Source organism: Danio rerio, chromosome 22 (assembly GCF_052040795.2).
Source record: "Danio rerio strain M-AB ecotype USA chromosome 22, GRCz13ab, whole genome shotgun sequence".
In the NCBI taxonomy this organism is placed as follows: Eukaryota; Metazoa; Chordata; class Actinopteri; order Cypriniformes; family Danionidae; genus Danio; species Danio rerio.
Genome location: NC_141042.1, coordinates 33,308,661 through 33,326,048, shown reverse-complemented (window position 1 = coordinate 33,326,048; position 17,388 = coordinate 33,308,661). Strand labels below are relative to the sequence as shown.

The 17,388-nt window shown below is 34.5% G+C and overlaps 1 protein-coding gene and 1 non-coding gene across 3 annotated transcripts; both read right to left on the bottom strand.

Annotated features, from left to right (window-relative positions):
* Window positions 1-613: 613 nt before the first annotated feature.
* On the bottom strand, window positions 614-10,803 carry zgc:171679. 2 transcript variants are annotated; one of them, XR_015522252.1, is made up of 5 exons: window positions 10,716-10,803; window positions 9,893-9,948; window positions 6,030-6,083; window positions 1,336-2,371; window positions 614-1,140 (listed from the first exon to the last, which is right to left on the bottom strand). XR_015522252.1 is itself a non-coding variant. In XM_087304650.1 (4 exons), the coding sequence occupies exons 1-4, from the start codon at window positions 10,727-10,729 to the stop codon at window positions 1,809-1,811; spliced, it is 687 nt and encodes a 228-aa protein (XP_087160776.1). In that variant the 5' UTR covers window positions 10,730-10,803; the 3' UTR covers window positions 614-1,808. The 2 variants fall into 2 exon arrangements, 1 of the variants encoding a protein (XP_087160776.1); XM_087304650.1 differs by having other exon boundaries at window positions 614-2,371.
* Window positions 10,804-12,387: 1,584 nt separating this feature from the next.
* On the bottom strand, window positions 12,388-17,156 carry LOC101886973 (uncharacterized). The gene is made up of 5 exons (XR_015522259.1): window positions 17,029-17,156; window positions 16,320-16,640; window positions 16,055-16,158; window positions 15,869-15,962; window positions 12,388-14,237 (listed from the first exon to the last, which is right to left on the bottom strand). It is a non-coding gene; the product is annotated as an uncharacterized LOC101886973 (transcript).
* Window positions 17,157-17,388: the final 232 nt, after the last annotated feature.

Sequence of the window (17,388 nt, the reverse complement as noted above, 5' to 3'; positions counted from 1 at the left end):
TTTTAGGATAAATTACTATAGTATTTATTTGTGTGTAAACACAGAAACAAAAAAGAGAGACTGTCACAATGCCAAATGCTAAAATCTAGCTTGTAGTTGATTATTTTCACTATATTTTATCAAAGCAAAACAGTTTTGGACAAAATGAAGACATTTTTTACTTATAGAGCTATAGGCTTAGATAATCATTATATTTTTAACATAAATGGCAGCTTGTTCTTGATTAACAGATGCAAAACTACTTGCTGAAAGCTGTGAGTTTGTGGCAAGATAATGAAATAAAGGGCGACTTTTTGAGTGGTGTTGTTGGTCAATATTGCAGAGGGATATTGCTTGACTTCTGGATTGCTGAGAATGGGCAAAAACATATTTACAATAAAATTAGAAATGTAAATTCTTTAGTATTAATGTGTCAATATGGTTCAAGTTCTAGTTACCAGCATAAAACTATAGGTAGTAGTAATAGATTCTATTTACTCAAATGCATGTTTGAGGCCGTACTTCTTTACTTTACCATCACATAGTTTAAGTGCATTTGTAAAATATAAATCATTTTATTAAAATGCATACTTTCAGAAATATTTTGGATCACTTAAATAAGCAGCATGCAAAAAAATGTCATGAGTATTTATTGCAAAACCATATAAAAAACGATACAATCAAGTCGTGTTGCATTTCAAGTCCTGCGAGGTTACAGATACCATCCCATCTCTAATCTCAACTGTCCAAATACTTTTGAGAGTCACTCTATATTTTGTAGTGTACAGAAATTATTCAGTCTGTTGTTTAGCCCTTTCACAAGTTCTAAATACTCCCGCTGCCCCTCCTGGGTGAGCTTTTTTTAATTGTGACTGTTATTTAGAAAATTATTTTAAGTTTATCAGGTGACACACCACAGCCCCAATGGGTTACGTCTATATGGTGTTTTGCTTCCCTTTACTGTAAGCACTGACAAACATGCAAACTATATTGTGAATTATCTGATATTCTAATTACCATATATATTATCATATTATTTGATATATGAAGGATTATGAGTGTTTAAATCAGGGGTGCCCAAACTCGGTTCTGGAAAGCTGGTGTCCTGCCAAGTTTAGCCCTAGCCCCAATCGAACACAGCTAGCTTATCAAGCTGTAAAGCTGTGGTCACACAGTTTAAGCTTCCGAAATTCTGTAGTACGGCGCTGCGAAAAGGGGTGAGATTAAACAAGATGATTAGACATAAAAAAGGTCAGAGCTCACCACACCAAGCTTAAACTTTTCAATGCAGAGAACTGCAAAACTTGTGTTTCTGGTCTGATGCATTAAAAGTGCAGTGTGACCACAGCTTTACACAGCTTTCTAGAAACATCCTTGCAGGTGTGTTGAGGCAAGTTGGCGCTAAAATCTGCAGGACATCGGCCCTCCAGGATCAATTTTGGACACTCCTGGTTTAGACTATGCTGCAGGGGAGATTAGAGCTGCTGGATTTACAACACGTTTATTCATCATTTTCCTCCGAAACATATAAAAGTGGCTGTTTAACTGCGAGAGAAATAGAGTAAATGTTGGAGTAATATAAACAGTGTCTCTAATGTGAATAAAGCACATCGTGCAGTTATTTAAAAAATAATGATTATTGTCACCTCTATAGTCACCAGCGTGTATTTGCTAGTAGTCATGTGTATTTGAATGTCTGAAACCTAAAATAAATGTTGTTTGTTTGAAAACACTGATAAATTGTGATTTATGACCAGCACTGCACATCTTTTTCTATGCCTCAGCTTAAATGAGATTTTAATTTTAGCAGGTTATGATGTACGTTTTAATCACATGGGTGTGATTGTACATGTGAAAGAGTTAAGATCACACAGAGTCACTGACTCTGTATAAAGCACAAATCCAGCATAGAGGGGTTCAGTAAATTTGGTTTTGAACGTGTACAAGTGATTAAGTGTGTTTTCATCAGGGACACTGAAGAAGGACAAAATGCCAGCCGGCTCGTCTAGAAACACCCCAATTCTGTTATAGGGAGTTGTTGGGAGAGGAATATAAACCCCCATGTTATCATGCCAGACAATCAGTTTCTCTCCAATAAAGCAGCTCAGAATCCAGGACTTGTCATTGGCTCCGAATCGACAATCAAGACTTTCTCCTTTCCTGCCGATTCCTCCATAGGACACCACCATGTCACCCAGTCCTTTCCACTCGGCCTCCCAGTAGCAGCGTCCAGACAGACGCTCTTTACACAGAATCTGTGGGAGGCCGGTAAATCTGTCTGGGTGATCAGGATAAATCATTGGCTCTGAGTTACGCACCAATGTTTTGTTGTCCTCTGCAACTGAGAGCATTTCATGTGCAGTATTTGGATCAAGAGTGATATTACACGCATCTACGAACAAGAATAAGGAACATTAATAGGAGCACAAATACACAGTTAAATATAAACACAACACTTTCATTTTTGCTCCCATTCTCAAGAGGTCAATTCAAAGTTTTTTTTCTATGTACGCAAAAGGCCTATTTCTCTCAAATATAGTTCACACATTTGTCTAAATCTGTTAGTGAGCAACGGGCTGTAAGCACACAGACTTTTAATTTTCAGCTAGGCAGTCCAAGAGCTTCGGGTGGACTATCTTTCCATAACAAAATTCTCACGTCAAAAATCTGATTTCTTTAACCCTCTACCACTCGAATTATGGTAAACCTGTAAAAAAATATATTTTACTTTTTTTTTCTTTTGTTAAAATGGCTTAACTTGAAGTGATGTAAAAAAAGATTTGGAATTTTTTTTTTTTTAAAGTACTTTGTGAAATGTCGCCATTTGGCAATTGGCAACAACGTCCAACAGTGGACCTACCTGAGAAATTTCTAATTTAAAACTTTCCCTATAGTTAATCATTTATTTGTTTGAAATAATTTAATTGGTGTTGCAGCATTATGAGCTTAAACACAGAACTTATAAATTACACCTTATACATACTTTACCACAACTCATATTCCGACAGCTTTCATTTATTCTATTTTTTTTTTTTTGCTGAATATTATTAAAACAATCATAATATTGTATTATTATATATACAACATACAGTAAATATAAATATTTTAACCAGCAAATATTACAACAAATAAATAACAAGTCTAGTATATCCAGGTGCATCAGAAAAATGTAGCTACTAGCCAACAATATTTATATATTATACTATATACTATACTCTGCCTGTCTTATCTGCATCTGAACTTACTTATCTGAACCGTCTCAATCAAATGTCCAGTCTGCATCATTCTCATGGTCACTAAAACCCATCTCATTCTCACTTTCATCTGCAGGAAGAGCCAGTTCGGTCCTTTTTTTCTTTAAATTCCCATAGAACATAGTGGTGCTCGCTAATACACTGTTCCCTGTATTGATATCTATTCAAAACTATATTGCCATTAAAACTAGATTTTATCCTTGATGTAAATGCCATTAACACATGACTAAAATCTGGCCAAATCTGCCCACTGGCCTCTGTCCATCATGGCCTCCTAACCCTCCCCATATCATGATTGGCATATTATCACTCTGTCTCCTCTCCACCAATCTGCTGGTGTGTGGTGTGCGGTCTGGCGCAAAATGGCTGCCGTTGCGTCATCCAGGTGGATGCTGCACAGTGGTGGTGGATGAGGAGATTCCCCCCCATTGTGTAAAGCGCTTTGAGTGCCCAGTAAAGCGCTATATAAATGTAACAAATTATTATTAACTATTATTATTATTATGACTAATCAACATTATATTATTAGCATTCATATTGTTATTGTTACAACTTAAAAGTTCACAGCTGACCTAGCTAGCTAGCTAACCCATTGCAATATTGCATGTTCCACTATTGCACAGTTTTGCCATTTGTTAACACACACATTTGATCGATTTACAAAAATTAATTTCTTTATTTTTTTTTTAATTGAGTTGTGAATATGTCATCATGACTTACTAGAGGTGATGTTTCAGATTTTTTTTGTTGATCTGACATAATTTGATCCTTTGTTTTTATTGACGTTTACATTTGCATTTAACAACTACTCACAATAATTCTGTCAGAAATCGCGCTACAGAAAAACACTAGATGTCATGTGACTTAAGGCTGATTTATACTTCTGCGTCAAACGTCGGCGTATGCTAGGGCGCTGACGCATAACCCTTCGCCGTTGCCATCGCCGTCACTGATGTGCACCTCTCAAAAAATGTAACTACACGTCGCAACGACGCATAGCGTAAGCTCTGTGATTGGTCGGTTTGGTAGCACTGACGAGTCTGGGCGGGACCGAGAGCCGCATGAATGGCGCGAGCGATTGTTTACAAGTGTGGAGTCCCGTGAAGGAGCTCCGGATGAAAAGTTTTGTTTTGTGTTTACCTCATAGTTAAAGTTGTTGCACGTCCGCCGGTTCCTGCCTCAAAATGAGCGAGTTTGAGCCACTTGTACATCCCGGAAGTGTTCAGGAAAAGCAAAAAAGCAGAGAAGAAACTCGACACAGAGGAACATTAACACCTCACTGCCCACTAGCGTTTCGGAAGTGTTAATGCAGACCGACAGAGACAGCGCGCAGAAGTATAAATGCACAGCCACGCGCGTTGCCTGCGCCGTGGGTTACGCCGGTCACTTGACGCAGAAGTATAAATCAGGCTTTAACCAAAGCACATCATTGGCTACTCTAAGGTCTTCTCTTTCCAACAAAAAAATTTATATGTTGGTCTTAAAGAAACAGTGGCAGTGAAATGAACATAGGTATCATGTTACCATATGGTTACGGCGTGCAGTAGAGGGTTAAAAAGCAGTGATCTTCACTGCCTGTTAGATATTCAATATGAAGTGGGTATAGATCAGACAAGAAGCACTGCAATAAATTCCATTTCCTCCCACCATGTGTTTAAAATGACAGTTTATTTTACCCCAGTATTTTCAAAAGAACTTCTGCGCTACTGTTGCTACTGACGGTGCTAGTGGTTACAATGGCCTTTTATCTCACTTTATGCTTGAACAACTAAATTAATGCTTAAGTCTATTTAACTGAATGTATTGTAATGATATTACAACATTAATGCTGTAAAAACAACCTTGTGCAATTAAAAATAGTCACATTAAGCTTTCACCGAGAGTTTATCGTTGGCTTTAAAACTCTAGCTATACATAGAGCCTATTCTCCTGTCGAGATCCATCCAGCTCAAGCAGGTTTGGCAGTACATCTAACCGGCCTCACAACCACAGCTGCTGCAACAATCGGTTTGCATTACCAAAGAATTTCTGCACAAACAGTCAGAAACCGTCTAAGGGAAGCTCGTCTGCATGCTCATCATCCCCAGTGGGTTCTTGACTGCAGTTAGTCGTTGTAAACAACATTTGATGGTATCTGGCACTTTGGAGAGTGACCTCCTATTGAATGAATCCCGGTATTCACTCTACGGGGCAGATGACAGACAGTTTTTATGCTGTTGTGTGGGTGAGCGATTTGCTGAAGACGGCGTTGTGGCATTGAAGTTACGGCACATTTGGCATGCTATTAACTTTGAATGCAATGCATAGAGATACCATGAAGTCCATAGTTGTGCCATCTATTCACAAACATATGTCTGTCTGTCAATTCCTAGAAGCTGAAAACATCCCAGTTTCTCCATCCTGACCTGATATGTCACTCAATGAGCATGTTTGAGATGCTCTGGATTGGTGTGTATGACAGCTTGTTCCAGTTCCTGCCAATATACAGCAATTTCACACAACCACTGAAGAAGTGGACCAACAGTCCACAATCAACAACCTGATCCAAGTATGTGAAGGAGATGTGTGGCAATTTACTGCATGAGTGGTCACACAAGATAATGACAAGTTTTCTGACAATATATGAGAGAAATAGGCCTTTTGTAAACATAGGTAGTCTCAGATCTTTGAGTTCAGCTCATTAAAAAATAGAACAAAAACAAAAGTGTTAAATTTATATTGTTGTTGATTGTAAGTTGCATAGAAATATTTACTGGTTCTGATGTTTGATGAAGAAAAATAGGTGTGTTGACCTACATTTTAGTAGTTCTTCTCTAGCCAGGGTCTCTCCATTATGATCCTTGGTACAGACTGTGAAAGAAAAAGGGACAATTGTTCACTGAAATTGTGTGGAAGTGAATGTTGGAAAATTAATGAAATGGGAAGATGAAAATCAAGTTATGTTAAAAGAGGGATTTTTTTTCCAAAATAAAAGATTTTTGTTAAACTGTAACAACTCCAGGAAAATACGTTCATTTTAAAATATTTTTGTGGTATTGTTTTATGTCATTTACATCATATATTTGATTGTTAATAGTACATTTTTGGATTCTGAATGGTAGAAAAATCTGTTTTTAACCTCAAAATGCAGCCCTTTCCTTCTGTCCACCAACGAGCAGTTTTGTGGTGTTTGAAAATTTACAGAGAAATTAAAACACAATTATTACAACACTGATGACTCAAAAGGGTGTAATTGTTCATTTAACCTATTGTTTCAGTGTAATATATAAAGACGTTATTTCAAAGAGTTTTATTTCAAGTATAATATTACTTTTAAATCTAGGGATAGAAAAATGCACTTTGGGAAATTCTCCCAGGAACTTACATTTGCATAAAAAAAAATGTGACAGGGCCTGAGCTTGTTGTCCTCAAAAAAAAAAAAAAAAAAAAAATTCATACAAAAACAAGCATAAAATCATTCAATTCAATGATACAAGCATACTTAATCAAAGCTTCTCCATTAAATTATGTCACTTCCAAGTCATTGGGCCTTATCGTACACCTGGCAATAAGGCACAAGATGTGTTTGCTCCGACATGTTGCTATTTTCAGACCAACGCAACCTTAATTTTTACTATTTTCCGTCATGTTGTTTAAATAGCAAACTCATTTGCGCCGCTTTGTTGACTCATGGGTGTTCCGGTCAAGAAAAGAGGTGTGTTAAGCCGCATTGTTGGCGAGTTGCTATTTTGAGGAACTAAAATAAACTGCGCAATAGACCAGCTGAAAACAGGTCTAAAGTCCAGCGTAGAGCGGGTTAGTTGGTTTTGGACCATATTGGGCATAGCATACGAGTTTGGATAAAACTCAGTTTTTGACCACGCTTCATTATCATTGTTAAATTATATGTTGCTGGAAATTAGAACTGAACTTAAAAAAAGTTTTGAAACAAATCTTTGCACTTAATAAACAAAATTAAATATATAGGCTAAAGGGTGCTTTAGTGAAGTAAGTTTCTATTGTTTCCTTATCCACGAAAGAGATAAAGAGAAGATAAAAGTAAAGTCCGATTGGAGGACGCTTATTCTTTATCCTGGCGCTGCAGGGCTCGGTTTTTCAAAAGTAATCCACTAGGATTTTGGATAATAAATTGGATCAAATTAATAATAATAATAATAATAAATTGGATCAAAAAACGGATTACAAAATTGGATTAGATCACATAATCCAATCTTGGTTTTGATCTGGATCAAACCTTTAGTTTGGGTTTTTCAGACCTTTTTGTAGGATTTGGATCACTTTGATCCAAAAAATCTGGATTAAACTGATCCCATCAGAAGGGTGGATTCAGCCTGGATTTCATGCCCAAAATGTAAAAAAATTTATCAAATAATAATAATATTTTGGATCCTCCAGTATCTTACAAGATATCTTATTTATTCATAAGGTTTTAATTGTATTTGTTCATCCATCAGGCTACAGTGATTAGGTAGGCTTTAACGTATTCAGCCTTTCAGTATAGGCCTACAGCAAAGTAGGAAGAGTTTGGCCTCGAAAAATATTCTCCCAAACAGCTGTCAAATTTGATCAAAAACAATACATTTTATTCTGTCACTAATGGATAAATATATATATATTATCTTATATATATATTGTCTTCAGAATATTTATTAGTGATGCATGCAATGATTAAAGAATAACCGAAAAAATGCAAAGAATGGCAATTACTTATTTTTGAAATCACTTTCAACAATTGCAAAAAGAGACTGAAAGGGCAGAAGCACAGCTTTGTCTGGCAGAGAAACAACTGACTCTCAATCAATTCGGTGGGCTGGGGGACCGCACTTCTATGTACAGTTGCGGTCGGTCTGAAAACCGCTCTAATTGGTCCACAGTTTTTAAGTTATTAAATTGAAAAACAAGGACTGGGTGTGTTTATATCACCCCAATATGATGGTCTATACACTATATATACACATATGTTTGTCCAAATAGCTTGAAAAGTAGAATTTTCACCATAGGTGCCCTTTCATGAGTTATGGGTGTGTTTTGAGAATAAACCAATCAGAGTCTCATCTCCCATTCCCTTTAAGAGTCAGTTGCGTCGCACCATGGTGTATTTGCTATTTACATGGCAGACTTTGTAAGTGGAAAAACTGAATGCTTCACTAGTGAGAAAACAGATAAACAGCATCTGCAACAAGAGGAAAAAGAACAAGCCTGCTCCATTAGGTCTTTACGTTCACTTTCTCTATTTCGTTGGTAAGGAACCGTGTTGTACGCACAGACATTAACCTACATAATTAATTTTTTGTTAAGTGCAATTGTGCAAACATTTGTTTCAAAACTATTTCTAAATTCAGTTCTAATTTCCAGCAAAGAATAAATGAACAGTAATAACGGAAATGTGCTCAAAAAACGGAGTTATATCCAAACACACATGCTATCCCCCATATGGTCCAAAACCTGACAGGTGAACAAATCCAAGCTTGTTTTTAATAAAACAAATATAAATATGCATATAATAAATACTACTACTACTAATAATAATAACATTATACAAAAGCAAATTGTCATGAATAAACTAAAAAGAAGCCCCTCGAGATGAAGAAGGCATTAAGGTACTGGTTTTTATATTTATGTAGAAAATAATAATTTTTAAAATATTTTAATTCTTTTACATTTGTAAATATATTTGCTTATTGCTGTACAGGCTTTACCTGCATGTTTTAAGCAATGAGTATGCGAGGCGCACAACTAACGCACTCTGTGCTGGATTTTAGACCTGCTTTCAGCTGGTCTATTGTGCAGTCTATTTTAGTTCCTCAAAATAGCAATGCGCCAACAATGTGCCTAAACACACCTCTTTTCTAGATTGTACATGAATCCACAAAGTGGCCCAAATGAATTTGCTATTTAAACAATGTGGCGGAAAATGGGAAAATTAAGATTGCGCTGGTCTGAAAACAGCAACATGTCGAGGCAAACAGGTCTTGCACCTTATTGCGGCAGGTGTATGATATGGCTGCCATTTATTTTTCCCACTTACAATGTCCGTAATGTATACTATAACTCATTAAGAGAATAGGTTCAACCCTGTTAGACCAGAGTGTATTATTCCATCCTTAAAATAGCAAAAGTGGATTCTGAAACGTGGGGACAATTGTAAATTTATTTGTTTTATATATTTGTAGTAATTATTTGTAGAATTTATTTTAATTTCATATTTATTATTATGAAATTATATTATTTTTATTCAATTTAATATTTTTCATAAATTGATGTGAAAGATAACAACTTGAACTTGTTATTTCTGAAGCTTTTTTTTTTCTAAATAACAGTTTTTTACAAAACAAAACTATTAAAGCTGTAGATTTAATTGTGCTGAGGACAATTACAATGACAGGGTTTGTAGATTTGTAAAGTGTTTTTTATTAAAATAAAACATGTGAGAACCAAATAAATGACATATTCCTTTACAGAACAACTCACAGAAATAAACCGTCAGCCCATTTTAGACATTTTTGGGATGAAACAGTTTTTATTCACTGCATTTGTTTTTATTTCAGTGACATATAATGTACGTTTCTGGTAGAATGTCCCCTTTATTATTACACTGTATGCCCATTGTCTGTATATGACCATCAAACATAGTTTGACAACTGTTAACTTGTGCTCACCTTTGATTGAGTAATAATCAGCAAATATCAGCAGAAACAAGCCAAATATCCTTAGTCTGTAACAAAAAATAATAAAGTTGAATTTACCTTCGGTAACACTATCATTTCTTTACATTGAAACAAATCATGGTATTTGGATAATCACATCACAAAATAAACAAATCGCAAAAGTTGAAGTAATAAAATATTTACAGCTCTCTCTTAATCGACATATTTCGTGTCATCTCTACATCCTTTCAACCTAAAAGCATGAATACATTCGCTTTTTCAAGCAGGTTTGTTTCAATAAAACTATTGAGTGGTGGACACAAACCGTAAAGTACGTTTAACAACAACAACCGCTGCAGTCCTCTTGTCCAAGTTATAGTATGAATATGTGCCACAGCTTTATTCAGTGTTTGGTGATATTTGATTTTGCCAAGAAATGTTATTTATGTTAAACTTCGTTATCGCAAATAATCGACGGCATTAAACTATCACGTAAAAATGTAACGGTACACTAGCTTATAGAGTTGGTTTTATATTCGCACATTCGGCCTTCTCCCCTAATAATTTCATAAACGTATTATTTGCAAACTCTCAAAATAGCGAAATTATATTAGCAGCCAATGACTATCAAAGTACAAAGTTCACAGTCAAATAAACAGTGTTAATGTTGTTTATAAGTCACATTTGCATGCTAATTCTGATCGAATATTCAAAGTAACATGGTAAACTGCTAAATGAACCAACTTTATCACTAAGTTAACGTTAGCTTGGTAAAAGTGGGCTTCCTGAAAAACATATAACGTTAGAAATATTCAAGCAAAAATGAGTGACAAACCTGGAATTCTCCATCTCTTAACTGGTTAAACGAACTTTAAGGCGACACGCTGTTAAATAGTTGCGATTAAATGTGTATTAAAAGCAGTAGCCTACGCCCTAATTCAACCGCTTGTTTATCACTTTTGCTTGTCAGTGTTGCCAGCTCCTCTCGAAATGCGCAACCTTCTATCTTTTGCAGTCAAAAACAGATGTGGGAGAAAAACACGTAAGAGTGAGACAAAATAATAAATTATCGTATTTTCAGAAACTGCACTCAAACGTTAAACATATTAAAAGTAAAGCCAAGCTTTTTCCTATCTGGTAATATATATATATATATATATATATATATATATATATATATATATATATATATATATATATATATATATATATATATATATATTTTTTTTTTTTTTTTTTTTTTTTTTAACGGTAAATTATCCATATTTGAAGAGCTTTAATTACTGGTTAATGCTATTTTTTATATATACATTTACATTGGCTACTCTTTTATCTTGATTTCAGTAGACAGTAAAATTGTGGTTTTAATTTGGTGCTTATTTTTTATAAGTTTTATAAGTTGTTTTTATTTATACTTCAGCAAAAGAAAAAAAAGGTTTTATTGTCCTATTACATAAGGCACTGATATTTGACTCTGTGAAATAGTAATAATGTTTGTCAGATCCTTTTTTGTGTGGAAACTTTAGACTCTAGACCTACAAATCAGTTAATATTTGCTTTGTTTGCTTCAATAAGTAAAGAAATGAGGCATAATTTAACCAACTATAGTAAAAAAGCATTTAACCTGTATGTAAACTATTCACATGCATATAAGCTAAATATACTTACCATGCCATAGTAACAAGATAATTGTTTAATGCAATTCAATTCATGTTTATTTATATAGCACTTTTTTACAATGCAGATTGTGTGACAGCAGTTTAACATTATAGTGAATATTATAGTGAATTGTAATATTATTAAGTTTAACAAGATTTTACATTGCAACTTCTAAAAACATTTAATACAGGAGACATCGGACAATCCCATTTCATAACAGTTTTACTCTCAGCTTTTAAACTCTAGACAGCTAAACATGAATTCAAAACTTGAATAATCTTATCACAGAAATTATATATGCAAATATATAATGAAGTGTCCATTGATTGATATATATATATATATATATATATATATATATATATATATATATATATATATATATATATATATATATATATATATATATTTCGGCTAGAATAAAAGCAGTTATTAATTTATAAAAAAAATAATTTTTTGACAATATTATTAGCCCCTTTAAGCATTTTTTTCCCGATAATGTACAGAACAAACCATCATTATACAATAACTTGCCTAATTACCCTAACCTGCCTAGTTTACCTAATCATCCTAGTTAAGCCTTTAAATGTCACTTTAAGCTGTATAGAAGTGTCTTAAAAAATATCAAGTAAAATATTTTTTACTGTCATCATGGCAAAGATGAAATAAATCGGTTATTGGAAATAAGATTTTAAAACTATTATGCTTAGAAATGTGCTGAAACAATCTTTCCTCCATTAAACAGAAAATAGGGAAAAAATAAACAGGCGCTAATAATTCTGACTTCAACTGTGTATATAATGTGTATACTATGTTAGTAAACAAAGGACGAATGTGTCAAAGTCATTGATATATAATGGCATTTATAAGTTTATAAATGTTTAATGTTTATAATTTTTTTTTTCAGAGCTTAATGACATAAAAAAATGACGCTGCTGTCAAACATGGGATTGATTGCGTTGTGAGTTTGTTTATATGATGGGCTGCAATTTTTTATTTATTTGTAATGACACTTCTGGTTTTTGCTGGAAAATCAAGATTCAGTATTACACAGTTCTACATATTTAAATTATAATAAGGCAGTAAAAGTTAACTGTACTTAATGCATTAGTTTATTTAAAATTAACAGTAAGCAACATATTTGTTAAGCATAACATATTCTTTACCTCATTTTTCGCATAATATTTGAAATAAAAATAAAAATTGTGTCGACCACATCAATGCGTGTTTAAATACATTTTTTAAAGTAGATTAGAAGACCTTAATATTATCAATAATCCATGATAAACAGTGACATTTTGTACCAATGAAGATCGGAAGTGTCATGACGAATAAATAAAAAATTGGAATTATATATTTTTTTAAATCATATGAAACCCAACAAATAAATGAACTCATGTCGCAATAAATCCTGATTGACAGCAGCATGACTAAACTGTTTTGTGCATGTTTATAAAAGTCATTAAGCTCTGCAATATAGTCACTGCAGCAACATGCACCGCAACACTGTAAGTGACACAGATCACAAATGCATTGACACATGCCAATGAAAACCAGACATGCCACCAGACGTGCCACTACACATAGTGGTATGTGACTGTGGCATCTCTACATCAGATGTCTTGCTGCTGACATAATATTTTCTGTCACCAGCAAGTGGGACATTTACTGTAACAAAAAATTACCATGTAGATGTGATCAAGACTTTAAATAAACATCTAAAGCAGAAAACAGAAAAAACATATGAATAAGGAATAAAGTGCTACTGAGACTACCATATCATGTGACAAGTTTGTGATTGCATGCGTTACTCTTAAAAAAACAGAGTTTAGCAAGAATATAATACCCGAGTGTGGTCAAACTTGCATCAGCTGACAGTCAAGCGGTTCACGACATTTACCAGTATGGTTCAGACATCTATCATGGCGATCTCTAATCCACAAAACCTCCACCATCCCCAACTCCTCCTAGATCATTTCTGTACATGGCCAAGTATGAAGTACACGGTAATAAGTTTCATATTTCTGGCATTTTAACTAAATTGCTTCGTACTGTTTTTATTTTTAATTTTTCTTACATTTTACACACTGAGGAAGGCTTTGTGCCGAAACGTCTGTTTGTCTGTTATCACCCGTAAAATATAAAAAAAATTAAAAATAAAAACAGTACGAAGCAATTGAGTGCGAATCATTACCTTCTTTTGAATAATAGTAACGATAAGATTAACGCACCAAACCAAAGAAGTAACTAAAAAAACCGCAAGCGCGCAGGACAAACTTCAGTAACTCTGCATACGTGGCATTTTAACTAACTCATAAATGTTTAAATCTTAACCCATAATTGTTAATAAATTAACTCATTGACATGATTTGGGGTTCTGTTCTGTTACCCCATGAGGGCTGAATTGTCGCTGCTCTCCTTCGCTCTGGGGGTGTGTAAGGCTTGACCTAGAACCATCTTGCCAACAATAACTGCGTGCTTAATACATCTATATATTTGATAATTATTGTGTGTAAGGGTTAAGCTGATCAGAATCTGATCAATGTTATCCTGCAAATAACATTAAAAAGCTGTATCAAGGGTCAGCAGGCCAGATGCAGATGTTCTTTTAGTGGGTAAGCGAGGATGTGGAGACCCAGAAAGAAAATGTTTTTCAGGAAGTCACTCAGTTCTTGGCTGTGCACGGCCACCATCTGACCTACAAATAGTGTAAGGACAAGTTTCAGAAAACTAAAAAGTACTTACATACTATAGATAATACCATGTGCAATAGATGTGGTGAAACTGTGAACATATTTATATAATCCTACTCACTTTGAAATTACCTTAAAATACAGCAGATAGATAAGAAGTTCAGTAGACACAGAGTACTGAGTACTATTTCCATTAGTATGCTTGATCACAAATGGAAATGTACTTTCCCAAAAAATGTTTCAATCGCCTGAGACATTCATTCATCTTCTGAACATAAATGTTCAAAGTATAGAAGAGAAACCAAAAACATTGTCAAAACTTTCCATGTGACTTCACTATAATCATGAGAAGCTCCAGGAACTATTTTGTTTTCAAATGCACCAAAAAAGATAAAGGTGTGCTTTACTGCAGGCAGTAAAATGTATTAGAATCAATAGTGCAACTTGCAAGTGCTGTACTGGCTGTAATAAATGTGTGCACCCTGACCTGATGAGGAAAACATTGTCATATTTAGGCCCAAGCCCAAATCTATTTATTTTTATTTTTTTTACCTCTACCCATTTCCCTTGGCCCTTGAAACGGAGTGTGAGGGTCTTCAAATTTTACCCCTATGAAATGGGACAGCACTACAACACCTGCACATGTCATCATATGTCATCTTACTTCATATGAGATTGATGATCGCAACTGCTGTAGTTATACCAGTCGCATCATTTTTTGGTATTTATCTTCAGGAAATCCCTGAAGGCATATATCATGTTATCATAATGATCTAATAAGGCAATAAGCTCGTAACTATACTGTGTAAATACACCATGGCCATCTAACATAAACACACAAAAACAACATTAGCATTAACAATATGCAGACACTATAAAAAGGTCATTCCCAGCCACTAGAGTTTTCTGACAACGTATTCAAGTGTCATCGAGTGACAGAAAGTTGTGGGACTATACAGGAGTTATTATTATGAATTATAGAAAGCAAAATTTAGAGGTTTTATTTTAGCGTTTTTTTTAAAGCATGACAGTAAAACATGAACACGGTTATGACTGTATTAAAACGTGTTTGTTTGTTGAAAGAATTTGTAATAATGACTAAAAATACTCATTGTGCATCTCCTTACTTCCAAGTGCAGCCATAATGCCGTTGTAGATGGTGTACCCTGGGAAATTTTTATACTTCTTGGTTTCAAGTGTGGTCCTGAAAAATCTGGACTTTGATTGAGTCGCAAATATTGCTGTCTATGGGGGATGAGGGAGCTCTCAGATGAGGGTAATTCAAAACGGTATTTATTTTTTGGGTGAACTTAACCTTTAAGGAGACTTGCAAAATAGTGTTGGAGAGGCTCCAGGAACAGTTGGGACCCTAAGATTAATCTAAATCAAGTTGTATGTCCAACCGTCACGATGTGCGTTATGTTTAAAGCTAGGATTAGTTCACTAGTTAGCTTTAAATGATCCCTGCCAAGGAATAAGTGCCTTACATAGAAGGGAATAATAGGTAATTTTCTTCTTTGTGGTTAAAAATCATATTATTATTATTATTTAGATTTATTTTTTTAAGGAAACGACCAATTATTTCTCTCAGCAAGTCTCTTGTTCCTCTTTTTTAACATTAAAAGCATTTATTTACTTAAAATGTACCGCCATCCTTCTCTAGACCCTCCTCATTTATCCGGGCTTGGGACCGACACAAGGTGGTGTATAAAAATCCCTGTGGCCGAGTTCTGAAACATATATTATTGCAGTGTTTAATTAAAGACAGTCACCAACTTTAAAATTTAACCTAATGTTGATTATGGATGCTGAATGTACTTACAGCTAAAGAAAATGCAAAGCCACCACACAGAATTGAAAAAATCATTACAGGTATGTCTGGACTTGGTTTTGTTCCTTGGTTGCCTATCTGTCTTGATGTCCTTGCTGTTAACAAAAAAAAAAAAGAAAACAGCATTAAAAACATGATTGCATTGTTTACTGTTTCTAGAGTAAACTGAAACATAAAGAGTCTGCACATTCATGACATATAAATCATTTTACTCAAAAAAAAAAAACACAAGAAAAAAAACACTGTATTAACTTACCTTCGATGTTAAGCTTGACATTCCTAATTATTGAGTCCTGTATGATATAGCATGTGTACTTTCCGCTATCTCTGTCTTGCAGATCTCTGAGTTTGATGGAGAAGTTTCCGTTCTTGTACTGCTCAGGGATGCTTTGAGCTCTATTTCTGTATGCTGGATCCTGTGCTTTGGCAACTGTACCATCAATAATCTCTAGGACATCCAAGCCATTGTGTCTCCAGCGCACAGTGATGTCTTGAACTGTAAGCTGCCGCTGTTCAGAAGAACAAGGTAAAACAGCAGTGCCTCCAATAAAACCCTCAACAGAGGCCTGTGAACAGACTGAAACAGAAAATACTATTTTTCTGATCAAGTGGCAGCGCCAAGTTGATCGAGGCCTGTGAAGAGATGATGCCAACCATCCGAGGACAACACATACAGTTAATACACTTCATTAAGCATGTACACATAGACATCAAATCATACTGCAGGTTAATTATGTTTATATATAACAACTGTAACTGATAAAGTTATTAGTAATTAGTTATTAGATAAAGTCATTAGTAACTAATAAAGTTAAAGTAATAAATTTACGTTTTCTGATTTTGATTGTAATGTAATAATGTGCACCTTTCTGTAAAGCTGCTTTGAAATAATAATTATTTTGAAAATCGCTTTACAAATAAACTTGAATTAAGCATTTTTAATGACAGTAAACTTTGATTCCTACCTTGACGCATCAACAGCAGATGGCAATAAATAGACAATAACCTGGACAAAAACAAAAGGTTCATTTACTTTTATAACACAATGCTCACACAATAAAACTGTTGATCAAGGTAAAGCCCCATTCAGATTAAAGGATTTTGTCCTATATTTTGGCATGATTTGCTGTGATGTAGGGTGTCCTGGAAATGTTTTAATGATTACTGGATGCAAGATTTAATTATTTCTTCTCCTGGAGTGTGCCATAGTGCAAGACAACCTGTCTATATGTCTGTGATGCTTCACAACGTCCTTGCAAAAAGTCTTACTTACTCCCGGGGCCATTTTGATCAAAGTAGTTGATATTTATGAAGGTAAATCGGTT